This window comes from Podarcis filfolensis (genome assembly GCF_964270895.1).
Source record: "Podarcis filfolensis genome assembly, chromosome: 6".
Classification (NCBI taxonomy): Eukaryota; Metazoa; Chordata; class Lepidosauria; order Squamata; family Lacertidae; genus Podarcis; species Podarcis filfolensis.
In genome coordinates this window covers 77031036-77048888 of record NC_139609.1, presented here as the reverse complement: position 1 = coordinate 77048888, position 17853 = coordinate 77031036, and the positions used below count along the sequence as shown (strand labels likewise).

At 45.7% G+C, this 17853-nt stretch overlaps 1 protein-coding gene across 1 annotated transcript; it reads right to left on the bottom strand.

Moving 5' to 3' along the window:
• Positions 1 to 1935: 1935 nt before the first annotated feature.
• Positions 1936 to 9479, bottom strand: WFDC5 (WAP four-disulfide core domain 5). The gene is made up of 4 exons (XM_083619709.1): positions 9320 to 9479; positions 7170 to 7301; positions 4850 to 4981; positions 1936 to 2755 (listed from the first exon to the last, which is right to left on the bottom strand). The coding sequence occupies exons 1-3, from the start codon at positions 9399 to 9401 to the stop codon at positions 4851 to 4853; spliced, it is 345 nt and encodes a 114-aa protein (XP_083475835.1). The 5' UTR covers positions 9402 to 9479; the 3' UTR covers positions 1936 to 2755; position 4850.
• Positions 9480 to 17853: the final 8374 nt, after the last annotated feature.

Genomic DNA, 17853 nt, shown 5'->3' with positions numbered 1-17853 from the left:
TTTTTCTTCCTTCTTGCCCTACCCTTTCTCTGCTCCCCTGGTAATGGGGGCAGGATTGTGAAATCTGGAAGCCCCTAGTCATGAACCGGCACATGGGCGGTGGATACAGATTCAGTGGCTCCAACTCAAGGAATGAGGCAGTTGAGCAGCTCAGCAGCTATATCCATGACTGAGCAGTCCTATTTAGAATCCACTCTCCTCACCCTGAAAAGGGGGAGGGGCTAGAAAAGGTGCCCTAAGCATAGTCTGCCTCCCTTTCCCCCTGACTGGATTACCACGCCAACTGGGGCCACCACCCAGCGGTCGTAGACCATTAACTTTGGAACATGGAATATATAAACACTGACAACTGGGAAACACTGGCCTGCGAGCGCTCCAGTTGGAGAACAGCCTTTACCAAAGATGTCATGGGCTTTGAAGACACTCAAACTCTGTACAAAAGGGAGAAACATGCTATGAGGAAGGCAGGCGGGGCAAACCCTTGCTGTGATCAACTCCCGCCCGGACACCTATGTCCCCTGCGGAAGGACGTGTGGATCCAGAATTGGTCTCCACAGTCACTTACAGACTCACTGTTAAGACCATGTTTTAAGACCACGAGTGATCAGAGAAGAGGAGGAGGAGGAAGAAGAAGAAGAAGCAGCCACCGCCAAGGAAGGGGGCAATTTGGATGGTGTACGTTCCCGTCATTCCCAACTTTTGCATTCTGGTCACACAGCTGACACACTGAAATATACTCAGAGTCGCAAAGTGATTTCATGCTCTTTATTCAGCTCATAGTGGTGAGGAGGAATGAATGAAAGTCCCCTCAAAGTATCTGCTTTATATACATTATTTACACAATGGGCTGCACATGATTGGCTAATTCCGGAATTCTACTGTAAGCCAATCAGGTTGTGGATTCACTTCTATCTGGAGCATGATTGGGTGGTTCCTGCCAACCAATCATACTGCTGCATTGTTCTAGGACCAATCGGACTGCTGCCTTTTGGATCCTATTGTTCTAGGACCAATCAGACTGCTGCAGTTTGGATCTTATTCAACTCAGTACATAACACACACATTGCCACTGGAAAGGAAAACTGCTTATGCTCGCATATGTGTAGTTGTTTGCAGTTCCCATAAGAGTGCAAGAGGTGGACACATTTTTAAAATAAAAAACAATAGTGTTGGGTAGAGACCAGCGCAGCTCCAGGCTCCAGAGACAACTGGTAAATTTTACTCAAGGCATGGGCTGAGACAGAAGGGGTGGAGATGAAGGAGGAGAAAGCAGAGCACTCGCACAATGGACCACAAGGGAAAGTGTGTGCTTTTTCCATTCAAGAATCCGAAAAAGGATCAGATCAGGAGAGGAACAAATTTCTATTGGGGTTTTAGGGGGTTTTTAATTTGTTGTGATACAGTGGTTTTTCCTATTTCTGTGTCACAATATACAGTAACACCTCCGCGAATGTCGCCCCGTCGACTGTCCATTTCCACCAACATCCATGGCAAACCCAGAAGTACCGGAATGGGATACTTCCAGGTTTGCCGCTCGCGCATGCGCAGAAGCGCAAACCGCTCCATGTGTGTGCGCAGAGCAGCGCTTTGTCGAGCGTCCCTTTCATCGAGTGTCCAGGGCTCTGGAACAGATCCCAGACTCAAAACAAGGTACCACTGTAAATGAAAAGCTTTTGGGCCAGTGCTACTGATCTGATGCAAGTCCTAAGTAAGTGCAAGACAAATGAAAGTGTGTCCAGGCCCCAAGATTCTCTCCATTGAGATCTAGCAACTTGCAAGGTCAGGCTACCTGGAATTTTCACCTTTCAGAACTGGTTGTGTAGTTCCTGTTCTGCAACAGACGTGCTGCTATTTTGGGGAAATCTCCAATTGAAATAGAGCAATATAAAATGATATAGACTGCAGCTCTTCCACACTGGAATAACAATTTGCATATACAATTTGAACCATATACATTTATTTCTTCTGGAAGTGTAATTGTATGACTTTTTCATTTATAGTTTCAAAGAGAGAGAGAGAGATAAATGAGTCCTGGATCCACAGGAGGAAAGTTTCCTATTTTGTGATTACGGTGTTTGTAAATACTGGTGTTGCAAGGTAATTTCTTGTTGCATAAACATTTCCCAGATTGATGCAGGAACTGGAAACAAGCTGTCAGAGTTATAACCACATGGAGTTTCTCACCCACTGGGATGAATCTGGAAGCTTGCTCTGTGTTACAAGTTGTATATTCAATTCAAATAACCAATAGCCCATAGCCTACTATGTAACACATTTTGCTGCAGATTATGAGTTCTTCACTGTCAATCACAAGAGCAAGGTCTATTTTTATAGTTCAATAGATGAATGTACAGAAATGCTCCTGTTTCATCTGAGCTTCTTGGTCAATATGTGGCCCATGCAAGACGTTATAGCTGACCACCAATATTTTAAGTAACGAGTAAAAACATGTTCCTTCACTTCTGTCCTCCTTCCACATGATGTCCTGAGACTCAGATGAGAAACGCCAACAACAAAAACAAAAGACTATTGGTGGTATCCAACTAAGTCATACTCAGAACGGCCCCACAAAAATAATTTGATTTACAAACAAAAGTCAATTGGTTTAAATGGATCTACTCTGGCTCAGTCAGATAAACCCTTTATTTGCATTCAGTTGGGTAGAAAGTGGTTTCCCTGCATGATGAAAAGATGAATAATTGGGAGAATTTCAGACACAGGTGTTGCATTTCAGGCGCGCCAACAGGATGTTATTCTGGATGGGAAAAGGAGACGGAAAACAACAAGGTTGGTGACAGAGAACAAAATAATCCTAGTCAATTGTACCTCCTCACTCCCAGCCTTGGAGAAAATTCCTAAAATGTCCCCGCCTGTTGTTGTCCTTACCTCCCTGGAAGAAAGAACTCAGAGTAGGCCCCTCCTTCTAAATCCTTATAATTGGGAATCTTAGCAATTCAAATATCTTACCACGTTTTTTTCTCATTTGTCAGACATATAAATGTCCCTTTAAAGCACACAGCTTAGCCCTTTCTGGTGTCCTAGAGAGAAGTGCCCTGCACTGGCGCTCAGTAGCCAAATTCTGATAAATTTGTCAGATCAAAATAAAATCCAAACTGACAGGGCGATATATTTGAGTGGACCAATTACTGTTGGTGTATAGGGATAACCCGTGGCTCCCAACTTCCCCGATTGCACCAGGCCCATTATAAGACTTTGAACACAGGGAAAGACAAAGAGCCTGCAGGATCAGGACAACGGCCCATCTAGTTCTGCATCCTGCTCTCACGGTGGCCACCCAGATGCCTGTGGGGAACCAACAAGCAAGGCTAGAGCATCTACCGTATTTTTTGCTCCATAAGGTGCACCTGACCATAAAGCGCACCTACTTTTTTGGGGGGGAATTCAAGAAAAAAATATTCTTTAAAGGGAGCGCTGAGCAGAGCCTGTCTGCATCCCAGACTCTGCTCAGCGCTCCTTTCATGAGCCACGTGGAGCGTGTGTGCGGCGCTTGCGGGCTTTTCCCTGAGGAAACAGACGAGCTGCCCTTCTCCCTCCTCGGGGAAAAGCCCCCAAGAGCCACACACACACTCCACACAGCTCTTTAAAGGGAGCGCGGCTCTTGGGGGCTTTTGCGGGAGGTGGGGGAAGTGAGAGAGCCTTGCTTTGTCCCTTCCTCCACCTCCCGCAAAAGCCAGGGATAGCCGCGCGAAGCCTCCCCAGGACAGCGGGATGAAGGCTCCCTGCTGCCCTGGGGAGGCTTCACGGGCTACTCCAGAGCTGCTCAGGAGCTTGTCGGGGCTGGCGGGGGAAGCCTGGGTTCCCTCCCCAGCCCCAAAAAGCAGCTCAGGAAGCTGCTCCCCGAGCTTGTGGGGCTGGGGGTGGGGGAAGCCCAGCTTTCCCCCATCCCCAGCCCCAAAAAGCAGCTTGGGGCGGGTGGGGGAAGCCCGGGTTTCCTCCCCCCCAGCCCCAGGGACCACACTTTCGTTTCATAAGACGCACAGACATTTCCCCTTAGATTTTAAGAGGGGGAAAGTGTGTCTTATGGAGCAAAAAATACGGTATCTTATTCAGGCTCTCTCCCTCCTGTGGATTCCAGCAACTTGCATTCAGAAGCATGCTGCCTCTGTGGAGACAGAGCATTGCCCTCCATGAATTTGCCCGCTCCTCTTTCAAAGCCAACCAAGTTGGCAGAGGTGCCAGCGTTGTCCATTGGGCCCAGCGTTGTCCATGTGATGCCAGGATGTCGGGAGGAGCCAGGGGCAGAGCTGAATGCAGTGGCCGTGCGGCTTCAATGGCCAGCAGCTGCTCCTCCTCCCGGCACAGCCACAGGTGGGAGGCTGCTTTGACCCTCCTTCCCCCCACAGCAGGGGAGAAAGGGAAGGAGCCGGCCACTGGAGCTGCGCCATGCTTGGACCCGCACTCAGCCTCCTTTGCCCCCTCAACATTGGGAGCCCTCCAGCCCCTTCCCAAAAGATATTGAGGGGCCCCAAAACAGCTCGGCCCCCAGGAACTGGCACCCCTGCAAGTTGGTGGCCATCGCTGCCCCTTGTGGGAGTGGGTTCCATGGTTTAACAATTCACTGCTTTAATCTGTCCCAAATCTTCCAATATTCAGCTTTTATGGATGTGAAAAAAGTTCTTGTGTTGATAGAAAGGGAGCAAATCTTTCTCCATGCCGTGCATAATTTTATAAACTTCTATCGTGTTGCCTCTTACTAATCTTTTCTTTAAACTAAACCGTTCCAAATGCTGGAACCGCTTCTCAGGTGCTCCATCCCCTTGATCATTTGGGCTGCCTGCACCTATCAAGATGATGCCCAAGGGATGCCCTTAGCTGTCGATGGTGATACCTTATCTGCAGGACCTGGCACAATTGTAGTAGCAACACCTTTGTCTTCCTGGGCAGTCATAGTCAGTTCTGCAACGATCAATTCCTGGGACAGTGCACCTAAATGGATTTCGTGGGCAATACCAAGATATCACTGGGGGAAAGAACAAAAGGAGCATCGTTAACCAATGTTCAGACACTAATGAATGCATTCTAGTATTTCTTTTGACTATTGTGCAGCCCTATTGGCGGTACCAAAAGCCACATTTGAATGAGTAATCAGCGAGTTCACAGCCTGAGCCTGCAAGACCTGCCAATCTGGTTCAGCTTTCTATGTATACTTTACAGACTCAGCGTCTCTCCAAATATGTGGTAGTACCATTGCTCTGAAGCGAACCAGAGTCAGAGCAGTAATGCTAGCTCCCCCCCTGCACCTCTGGGTGGGCAGATGGGTGGGGAAAATGGTGGCTGTTCTTCTTTTGTACTTCCTTGAAATGGCCATCCAGTTGACATCCTACAAATGTGTTATGTACTGAGTTGAATAGGATCCAAAATGCAGCAGTCTGATTGGTCCTAGAACAATAGGATCCAAAATGCAGCAGTCTGATTGGTCCTAGAACAATAGGATTCAGAATGCAGCAGTCTGATTGGTCTGCAGGAGCCACCCAATCAAGCTCCAGATGGAAGTGAATCCACAACCTGATTGGCCTACAGGAGAATTCTGGAAATAGCCAATCACGTGCAGCCCATTGTGTAAATAATGTATATAAAGCAGATACTCTGGGGGAACTTTCATTCCTCCTCCCACTATGAGCTGAATAAAGAGCATAAAATCCACTCTCGATTCCGAGTATATTTCAAAATGGGTGGTGAAATATTGACTGTCCATCTAGGCACAAGTGTCCACAGGAAAATCAAGAGGTAAGAGATGACTGGTGCTGCCTATCTCCTTGCTCTTATCATTGCATGCATGGTAAGAGAGGGCATCTGTTTGAGTGAGCAGCGAGGAGCTGCCCGAGTGGCAGCGACAGTAAGGAGTAGGGGGAGCAGAGCAAGGGGTCTCCAGGGGTTGGCAATGTGCCCCCTGCAAGGGGTGAGCCTTGGCAGGTGCCCAGCAATGCCAGCTCCAGCATTACACATCTCTCAGAGGGCTAAAAGGAAGGTGAATTGATGCAGTTCATTACTGAAAAGACACACACAGCTTGTTCCTATTCACAGCCAAACACATCTGCTTCACAGAGAGGACTCCGAGTAGGTCCCTCCCACCTGGCCCATAGAAAAGGGCTGGATGCAGAGGAATGGTGGGAGGCATCAGCTGGGGAACTCCCCAAGGAAGAAGGTTCAGAGCCAGGGGATTGATGGTGGAACGCCTATATGTGGTCAGAGGGACAAGGAGCAGGCTGGGAGGAGTGGGTATTGGGAGCAGAAGAGGGAACATGCCTTAGTGAGCAGGAAGAGGCTGGGGCAGAGAGCAGTCTAGACTGAGAGGCGGGAGAGGAGGGGGGCCAGGAGACAGAGATGAGAAGGCTGCTGAAGAAGCCCAGGGCTTTCTTAAGCATATGCAGCACGGGGGGGCAAAGATCCGCCCGGAGCTGCCCCCCTCCCAGGTTGTCACAGGAGGTCAGAGCCAGCCAGCTGCCTCAGCGTCTTGCTGCCTCAGTCGCCCCTGAACTCGCAGTGCAGAGCTGCCCGCAGCAGAAGAGCCCACTGCGGCGCTCCGACCGATGGGCAGTCTCTTTCTCGGATTCAACTCTCGGGCCCTAGACTCTCAGCCTGAGAGCCCGGCACCCAGGTGCCCCACACCCCTAGCGCCTATAGGTAAGATGGCCCTGAAGAAGCCACAGAGTTTTCCCCTTCTGCTGTGACCAGCTCCCCTTCCTCCTGGTCTCCCAGAACACCCAGAGGAATGAAGAGGGCAGAACAGAGACAAGAAGAAGGCTTGGGATGCTGGGGGAGGAATCTTAGAGAGGGGTGGGACGGCAGGGACCTCCAGTCCTTGCAACTGCCTCCTTGGGGCAAGACCTACTGGGAAGAGTTCCTGTGATCACTAGGCCTGTTTGGGTTTCTTTGAATAAAGAGTCAACTTCACTGACACTGGGTTTTTTATTACTGACCCACTCCTGGCACCAGTTCATATTTTATTGAATATATTGTTGCACCTATATATTTGCACCCGTTAATATCCGTTTGAATGGCAGAGCTTAGCCACTCATGCTGCCACAGAGAATAAGGTGTGCAATGGCGGTACATCTTGCACAAACTGGTTTCCCCCTTCCCTTTTCCCACTAATATTCATACCCTAAGATTTTGTACCTTGAAACGTCAGTCATTGAGGAATATACCTGGTGATGGAGCTCTGCAGACCCTGGCACAGCTGTAGTTGCAGCACTGGAGGTTACGTGGGCAGTCGTAGTTACTCCTGCAACGACTAATTCCTGGCATGGAGCACCGAAATGGATTTCCTGGGCACATCCCTGAAATATTATTATTATTATTATTATTATTATTATTATTATTATTATTATTATTAACTACTACTACTACTACTACTACTACTACTACTACTACTTACTACTACTACTGCTACTACCCACCTTTTTCTCTGACAGGGAAAAGCATGGGAGAGGGGAAGCAGTCATTAAAAACAGTTAAACATTAATAGAATTACAATTTTATATGTGTTTGTGTGTATGAGTGCGATCCATCAAAACATACTAATAATTACAATAAAAAGAGCACACACAAAAGAACAGCATCTGAACATCAAAATATGAACGTTTACGCATTTTAAAATTCTGTTGACTATAGTGCAGCCATGTTGTCCGTAGCAAAATTTGCATTTGGATTTATAATCAGGAAGCTCACATTTTAGGCATGCAAGAGCCCACTATCCTGCATTCTTTCCACATGTATTTTATAGGACCCCATCTATCCAAATCTTATGTAGGCCAGAAACCCCAGGAAATGCTGCTAAATGATAACTTTCCAGTGGAATTTTCCAACACGTTTCTTCCCTCCATTTTTTGCTGTTAGAAAAGTGATGGGATGCCAGCCAAATCTGTGTTAATAAACAGCACGTCTGAAAGTGCCCAATTTCTCAGAGTCAGTAACTAACTCTGTAAGACAGGAGAATCTTTCAACTCACTATGATTTTGTGAAGATAAATGAGACACACAAAGGAATTTACAATTTAAGTTCTATATAAATAATGAATGGTTCGTCTATCTCTTTTAAGATGTTTCCAGCTAAACATTTCATTTGTAAGAAAAGGAAATTACAGTTGTCATTGTGATTATCCGATTCTCCCAAGATGTGAGAATCAAAAAAATGTTGCATATCTCTAAAGATACAAAGTTGCCAGCAGGCGTGGTAAGCTATGGTAGATGATAGATAGATAGATTTAGATAGACAGACAGATAGATAGATAGTATATGTGGTTTGTTCAGCACTTCTATTTGTTTAAAGCAGACGTCAAAGCAGTCTAAAAATACTAAAATTAAAAAATATAAAAATAAACAACATAAACAATTATTTTGCATTAAAAAACAGTCTATCACTTTTGGTGACTTGAGCCTTTGTCACATGTGCTCTGCTACACAGCTACCTTTTTCACAACATTCCAATCTGTATTGTATACTTAAATAAATGGAATTCAATCATGTCCTCACAAAAAAAAATATGGTATAGCTTTAGAAAGAATTAAGAATTGCTCTTGGCTTTCTGTATCCCTTACGCAAACTACAAACTCTGTCCATGCCCACTGGCAAACTTGTCCAGAGTGCCCAAGAGTGACCATCATACCACCAGCTCTGTTTAATTGAAGGTAGCCTTTATTTATTTATTTATTTATTTATTTATTTATGTAGTAGTAGTAGTAGTAGTAGTAGTATTAATAGTATTATTAGTATTATTAGTATTGCAATGCTGTCCTATATACATGCTTGCTCTAACTCTCACTATGCTCAATGCAACTTACTTCTCAGGCTACAATTTTTCCCACACTCTCTTGGGAATTAGTCTCATTCAACTCAACTTCTGGGTATAGACAAACATATGTTTGCCCTTAAAAGGCTGCAGTTCTATGCACAGTTACTACCTGGAAATAGGTCCCATTGAACTCACAGAGTTCAAGAACATATAGCTGCAAAGCAAACATGTGCAGAATTATATTGGGGGCTGCCGTCTCTGTTAATGTTGCCTGCCATTCCTGCTGTGCTTGCTCAGGCTGCAGCTCACATTGCCCCCTACTGGCAGCCACACAAACTACAGCATGACAACTTTTTTCCTTACAAAAATATTATATAGCAAGATAGCATGAATTCAGTTTCTCTCTTCTGCAGGACAAAGTCTTGTTTATCTCAGGACAAAGTTGCTTGCCCTGAAATGACTTTGTGGATATAACTACCGATAACTCAGCTTTAGCTACTCCAAATGTTTTTTCCCCTGTCCTGTATTCCAGAATCGCCTTTCAACTTTTTTGCATCTTACCTACCTATTCTGTAACAAGTTGCAGAGGGTAATTCTGTCCAAAGGGCCAGAAGCCCCACAAGGAGAAGGACCGTCAGTGTCTTCATGGTGCCTTCAGGAATCGGGTGTGAACACTTAGAATAGAACAAGACTTGTATTTAAACAGATGCGTGGGTAGGGTTAAGATTATATGTCTCCCCATCTACCTCATACTTAATATCAGCAGCATCAAACTTTTCAGGCCCTCGAAAATAATTGCATTGCACCATCTTTATAGATTGCATGTGTTGTTGTAGCCGGGCCTGTGGGTGTTGACACCTGTAATGCACCTGTATAAACACCCAAACTTCAAAGAATTCTCCTGAGTCACACCCTGATTATAGCTCCTTCCAGCACGTGAGGAAAACTCACTCACCCCTGGGAATGGTACCAGGGCAGGGCTCATGTTGTAAAAGAACCAGGACTTCCTATATTCAAGTTAATACCTGGTGATTGTGATGTTTTCAAAAAGACAGAGAGTGAGTGAGAAAGAGAGAACTAAACAGCCATAAGGTGGGATAGGCTATAGCTCAATAGCACAGCACATGCCTTTTTTTTCCCTGAAGAAGCATGTGAGTCACTATGTGGCATTTCTAATTAAAATGATCCTCAGATATAGAGTGAAATAGTCAGCTCATTACTACATGGTGCACAGTGTTCAGTGGGATTTGCTGAGAGACCCCTTGCGGGTCCAAGGCCCTCAGACCTGAAGAAAAGCCCTGTTTGTATTCTAAAAGTGGATGGTGGGAGTGAGTGGTTGTCTGAATACTGTAGTGTGTTTTATTTTGTACATTCTGCTGCCTTGCAATGCTCTTTGACTTCATGTTGGTATTGTCAATATGAATATTGCTTATGTATCTTTAATTTTTTAAATGTAAATTATTAGACATTGATTTTATTTTACTTTGTGTGTGTGTATATCATCATCATCAATAATATTTATATACTGTTCAAAATCCATAAGAGATTTACATAGAACATGGTGAGATAATTTAATTTTAAAAAGTAAAAAATGCATATGCAACATTTAAAACCAAAAAATACAAAGAAACGTATCCGCAAAACCACAGAAGCCATCAATAAAAAGTCAGTTAAATACCAATAAATAATAAAACAGAACAATGTGGTGAATCTTAGGAGGCTGGGAATGCCTGCTTACAGGGGTGCCAACTTGAATAAAATATGGGGGGGCAGGTAAGCCCTGCCCCATATAATCAATCACATGACATGGCACACACACACCATTTGAATGGCAATGCCCATCAACTCTGGGGGGACATGCTCCCCTCAAATATTGTATTGGGGAGGCAAAAGGGACCTTGGCCCTTACAAGTTGGCTCCTATGCCTGCTTAAATAAAGGAGTTTGGTGTTTAAAGCTTGTTTCTGCCTCATGAACAGCACATGGAAGGGTGTTTGATCCCTGGCCATGTTGACTGAGGCAGATGAAAGTCCAACAATAGCTGGCCACAGGTTCCTCATCCTTGTATGTTATAGGCATACTACAATATACACCAGGGATCAGTGAACTATTTCAGCAGGGGGCTGGTCCACTGTCCCTCAGACCTTGTGGGGGGGGGGCAGACTATATTTTGAAGAAGTAAAAGAACAAATTCCTATGCCCCACAAATAACCCAGAGGTCCATTTTAAATAAAAGCACACATTCTACTCATGTAAAAACAAGCTGAATCCTGGACCCTCTGCAGGCCAGATTTAGAACGCGATTGGGCTAGATCCATAGCTGTCAACCTTCCCTTTTGTTGCGGGAAATTCCCTTATTCCAGCGCCATTTCCTGCTGCTTCCTGCTGCTATCCCGGATTGTCAGATATCCCATAGACTGTCCCCGGGACAGGTGAGGCTGCTGATCCCTTATTTTCAAATCTGAAAGTTGACAGCTATAGCTAGATCTGGGCCCCGGGCCTTAGTTTGCCTACCCATGATACACACACACACACACACACACACACACACACACACACTACTGTAAAGTGCTTTGAGATCTACAGATAGTAAGCTATCTATAAATGGAATTCATAATAAGAAGGACCATCACACACACCCAACACAAAATCCACTTGCAGTGTCCTGGGTTTCTTTGAAGACAGGCTTCTATAGTCCATAGTTATGTGGTCTTGCCAGGAATGTCTGCAGGCCAGAATCCTTTCTTCATTGAGTGCTACAATGCTGCAAGAACAAGCAGGATGTTGTAAACCTGCCTTAAAAGGATGAGTGGAGTCCCACAGCCACCTCATTACTTACATCAGGTAGTTGCAAGCACATGCACATTGGCCCCTCAAAATTTCTTTTAAAAAATATTTACTTTGTTCCCAACTTTTCTCAAACGGTCCAAAGGAAGACCTTTTGAAAGTTGAAACAGTGAGAATTTGTTGGACAAGATGGACCACATGGTCTTTTCAGGGTCCACCAAGAAATTTCCACTCAGCCCCCATGAAGGGCCACCAGCCGTAGCCTCCATCATTAACTCAAGGTGGGAGAGCAGGTGACTACACTGAGGGAAATAAGGCCAATTCCAGGTGGTAGAAGCCCCAACTCCCTGCAAACCATCCCAACTGAAGACTCAATACATTCCCTCTTCACATTCCATCCAAAAGTGGGAAGCAAATTCCTCCCCATTTGTACCAGTAGCGATGGGGCTTGAGCAAACAGCCCTTCGGACCAAGCGCTGATTCCCTATTCCCAGGGATGCTGATTGGTGTAGATACCTACACAGTTTGAGGCAGAACAATGAGCAGCCTAGAATCTTCATTCTGACCCAAGGAATCAGGCGCTCCCCAAGCACCAATCACAAGCCACTGCTACTATAATGCCCCCATATTTGCTGCACTCTTTCAGTATTGTTAGGGGCAGGCACTAGGCTGCTGGGCCTCAATACTTTCTGTAGCACATTGGGTGACTAGGTGACAGCCAAGCCAGGCCAGCAACAAGGCAGCATCAGCACCAGCAAGACACTAGCTCAGGTGGGTGTGCATGCCCTGGGCTGAAGGGCAACAGCTAGGGAAGTGCAAATACTGCCTCCCAAGTATCTGCCACCTGGGGCAGCTGCCTCACTTTACCTAATGGTAGAGCCGGTCTTGGAAATAATAAGTTCTTAAAAAAAAAAATTAAAGCACATAACGTGCATGGCCCTAAATATGGAAGTTGTTCATCTTCATCTGCAAAGTGCACCTGGCCTGCGTAGATGACAGGCCTATTTGGTACCTCCTTTAACAGAGTCATGCACAGGAAGACGCCAGGCTTGGATTAAAAGTTTCCTGTCACTAATGAAAACAGAGACGGCATTCTGACTGTGTTCCTGCTAATGCTCTGATCTTCCAGAATCACCCAATAATATACGTATCTCTCAATCTAGACCTCGTGTCATTTCTGTTGCTTGCACGAGACCTTTACATTGGTCATAGAATTTGTGCTCTTAATTAAACGCTGGGCATTCCCCGTGTTGCTCAATGATAGCGTTGTTGGCATGCCGTGTTTTCGTTCTTTTGCATGCACTTAAAAGCCACAGTCACATCAGCGTCTGTGAGAAAATACTTCGGGTGTGCTCATATATATGTATTTATGCACTCTTACAGAGAGATGCACATTGGTATTTATCTATTGTAAAATGCTTTGAGATATTTCAGATAGTAAGTGGTCTATAAATATAAACAATGAGCAAACAAATGAACAAATGAATAAATAAAAACGGTTTTGTGCATACAGATCCATGGTATCTACAAGTCTCAGAAACCTGGAAACCACCATGTGAGAAGCTAGCCATGGGTCCCACCTGACGTCATGTCTCAGGTAGCTCCAAAATGCCTCAAATTGGTTTTAATGAGTGTGGTTTGCCTTTGTGCCAGCTCTGATGCTGATTGCATCAGCTGGATTTTGGGAGTCAGGAAGCAGCTTGTCAACTTGGATCTGCTGCTGAGAAGCGGAGCGTTTGTTGTCTTCCCAAAAGTGCCCTGCCCTTCCTTGACACACCTATGTAATACTTCCGTTTCCCTCCGCCTTTCCAGGGAATACAGGAGATGTTTTTTGATACTCCCAGTGTTATCACTCTAAGTTGTTCGGAGGCCCAAAAAGAAATGTGATTTGGCACTGTCAGGTGTGCTCGATTTGTACTGATATTAATTTTATTTTTAAACGCTTGCACATTAACAATATTAATTTAAATACAGTGGTACCTCGGAACTCGATCAGAATCCATTCCAAAAGTCCGTTCAACTTCCAAATCATTTGGAAATCAAGGTACGGTTTCTGATTGGCTGCAGGAAACTCCTGCAGCCAATCGGAAGCTGCGGAAGTGGGTTCCAAAGAATGTTCACCAACCGGAACACGCAGAGCCAAAATGTTTGAATCGCAAGACATTTGGGATCCAGGGTATTGTGAATGTTTTCGACAACCTCACATGCGGGACTTGACATCTTTCCACAGGGCCTGCAAGAAAGAGCTGTTCCACCAGGCCTTTGGCCAAGGCACAGTCTGACCCCCTCCTTCTGTAATCCTCATAGAACTCTAGCCCAATGGTTGCCATTAATTTAACTCTGAATTTTAGAATGAATTGATTTTAGAATGTATTTCAATTAATTGATTGTGATTTTATGTAAACTGTGTTATTTTTACTGTTGTTAGCCGCTCTGACCCCAGCTTCGGGTGGGGAGGGCGGGATATAAATAAAATTTATTATTAGTAGTAGTAGTAGTAAAGGTAAAGGTAAAGGGACCCCTGACCATTAGGTCCAGTCGTGACCGACTCTGGGGTTGTGGCGCTCATCTCGCTTTATTGGCCGAGAGAGCCGGCATACAGCTTCCAAGTCATGTGGCCAACATGACTAAGCTGCTTCTGGCGAACCAGAGCAGCGCACAGAAATGCCGTTTACCTTCCCGCCGGAGCGGTACCTATTTATCTACTTGCACTTCAAGCTTTTGAACTGCTAGGTTGGCAGGAGCTGGGACCGAGCAATGGGAGCTCACCCCGTTGCAGGGATTCGAACCGCCGACCTTCTGATCAGCAAGTCCTAGGCTCTGTGGTTTAACCCACAGTGCCACCCGCAAAATAATATTTGCCTCCTTTGCAAATCCCCCAGGGATTGCGCGCCAAACTTTGGTGGCCCCAAAGTAAAAGAAAGTAGAGAAATCAAGTGCTACCGGCAGATTCACTAGGTGGCTGGCGAGACATTAAATAAAACTGAGGTTGGTTCACATTTGTAAGCTAGTGGTTCACCATTCTTACCACTCTTTATGGAGAATGAGACGATCAGTGACTACTAGCTATTATGGCTACGCTCTGCTTCCGTAGTGAGAGGCTGTAATGTTTCTGAATACCAGTTTCTGGAAACCACAGGTGGGTAGGATAGTCTTGTGCTCAGGTTCTGCCTGTGAGTTTCCAGCAGGCATTTGACTGGCCTCTGTGAGTGCAGGATGCTGAACTAGAGGGGCCATTGGCCTGATCCAGCAAACGCTTCTCATTTTATTATGCCATAAGTCATGGATTGCCAATCTGGTGCCCACACAAGCACAGGCAACCCACAGAGACCTTCGCTGGCACCCACAGACTCCTTCCCCACTCTTCCCTCCAGCCTGTGTTGAAATCGGGCTTGAAAGAAGTATTCTCTTGTAGCCAATGAAGCAACATGCTCTCAATTGCAGTGCATCTTCAGATTGCAGACGTGTCCATGGGCCCAAAAAGTTCGATGACTCCTATGATCGGTGTTGGAAAAAACAGTCATTCGAAAGAAAGAGCCTCAGGTAAGCTGGCTGGTTGGTTTGGGAGAAGGGGAGGGGCAAATCAGGGGAGGGAAAGTTGGTGACAATGGTGGTAGGTAAACATCAATGCAAGCCCCCATGGCGCATACCACTCTTCAAATATATCAAGGGCTCTCACATGGAAGATGGAGCAAGCTGGTTTTCTCGTGCTCCAGAGGGTAGGACTCGAACCAGTGGCTTCAAGTTACAAGAAAGGAGATTCCTACGAAACATCAGGAAGAGCTTTCTGACGGCAATAGCTGTCCAACAGTGGAACGGACTCTCTTGAAGGTGGTGGACTCTCCTTCCTTGGAGGATTTTAAAGCAGAAGTTGGACGGCCATCTGTCATGGATGCCTGAGACTCCTGCATTACAGGGGTTGGACTGGATGACCCTCAAGGTCCCAACTCTACAGTTCTGTGATTCTATTATTCTTCCTGCCACGGTACGTCTGTACTAATATGTTCATAGCGGAGTAGGAGAATCAATGCCAGGTTCGGAATAAACCAAGCGACAAAGCATGTATTGTTGCAAAATAAGCAAATATCCACAAACGTTTATTTATATGATCCGTTCTAGGTTTAGATTTCATTTCAATTTTATTTTTTTTTGTAAGTGCAAAGCCTCATTTTTTAAAATTTTCATTATACGCAATGTATGAATTGCTTGATTCAGAGCTAAGCTACCAAAGATAAATCTACACAGCTTTGATTCACTGGATTCCTTCTCTGCTTTCCCCCGAGTGCAGCTGTCAGCAATGTGTGTGGTATGATCAACCATTGCAATCCACCCCATTGGGAAGGCTTGGCGAGTTAATGCTCCATTCAGTGTTTCACCTGTGAAAACAAGGATTGTTCTGGGTGTGGGTGAAAAAAAGTCTATGCCTCAAGCTTCCTGCTGGGGGGGGGGCGGTGTCTGCCTCCCTTCACAGGCTCCCATTCATTAGCATAGTCAAACACTCCAGTTGTCCGTTCCCTCCATCCATAAGAATAAAGGCTGGGTTAGGGGAAAGAGTTTATTTCTTGCCATTTCCCAAGAGAGGAGATTTCAGGATAAATGTATGAAGTTGCCTTCTCATTGCTGCTTGGAATACTTTGCTTAGGAACAAGCTGCGTTGGGAGGGAGCAGGGTGTTGAGCTATTTGGTACATATACTAATGGTGCCTGTTGGGTGTCCACCTGTCCTGAATAATACAGGATTGTCCCGTATTCCAATGTAAAATGTGAGGTCCTGTATTGATAGTTTTGTCCTGTATTGCCCCCCCTCTCTGCCAAGTTAGGGATCCTTTCCAAATCCATGTGTTTGAAAGGGTGTGTGGAAGATCATGTATTTAAGCTCTTGGGTAGCCAAGCACACAAGGGACACGGGTGGCACTGTGGTCTAAACCACAGAGCCTAAGGCTTGCCGATCAGAAGGTCAGTGGTTCGAATCCCTGTGACAGGGTGAGCTCCTGTTGCTCGGTCGCTGCTCCTGCCAACCTACCAGTCCGAAAGCATGTCAAAGTGCAAGTAGATCAATAGGTGCCGCTCCGGCAGGAAGGTAAACGGCGTTTCCGTGCGCTGCTCTGGTTCGCCAGAAGCGGCTTAGTCATGCTGGCCACATGATCTGGAAGCTGTACGCCGGCTCCCTCGGCCAGTAAAGCAAGATGAGCGCCGCAACCCCAGAGTCATCCGCAACTGGACCTAATGGTCAGGGGTCCCTTTACCTAGCCAAGCACACAGATTTACAAATTCATGTGTATGTGTGTGTGTGTGTGCGTGTGTGACAAATTCCAGAGAGGGCATCCTGCTGTAGATTGCAAGGTGGTACCTCGGGTTACATACGCTTCAGTGGTACCTCGGGTTACATACGCTTCAGGTTACAGACTCCGCTAACCCAGAAATAGTACCTCGGGTTGAGAACTTTGCTTCAGGATGAGAACAGGAATCGTGCTCCAGCGGCATGGCAGCAGCAGGAGGCCCCATTAGCTAAAGTGGTGCTTCAGGTTAAGAACAGTTTCAGGTTAAGAACAGACCTCCAGAACGAATTAAATACTTAACCCAAGGTACCACTGTATTGCTTTGAAGTCAGTTCAGCACAAGATTGGGAGGGGGGGTTTGCTCCCTAACTGCCCCACCCTGTATTTTGCAGAACAAAGATGGCAGCCCTAGTGTATGCGTGAATTTTTAACAATACAAGTGGGACTGCACAAAAATGTTGCAATGAGATCTCCCTGTTTGAGATTCCAGCCACTTTGTTCTATCCCTCCCATCCACTTTTCTGCTTCGTCAGAGAGACCGAGACAAAGAAGAAGCAGAAAAGATTAAGAACCTTTGTCCTATTTCCCGCCACAGAAAGTAGGGGATATGACATCAAACAGTCCTGTCTTCTCTAAAAATACAGGAACTCTCTGAGCCTTAACCCCTTCATATGCTTATTTAGTAAACGTAATTGCCATTTTGGAGGCAGATTTCCCCACAAACCCTTTGCTCTGCCAAAACATCAGGAAAAACTTTCTGACAGTAAAAGCTGTTTGACAGTGGAATGGTCTTCCTTGGGAAGTTGTGGACACTCCTTCCTTGAAGGTTTTTAAGCAGAGGTTAGATGACCATCTGTCATGGATGCTTTAGATGAGATTCCTGCATTGCAGGGGGTGGACTAGATGACTCTTGGGTCCCTTCAACTCTACAATTCTATGAACCACTGAGTGCACAATCCTCATTGGGCTGTTTGTAGGGGAGATTCCCATGGTACTTCTGTAAGTCATGGGCTTCCCCCACCACCATGACTGCCA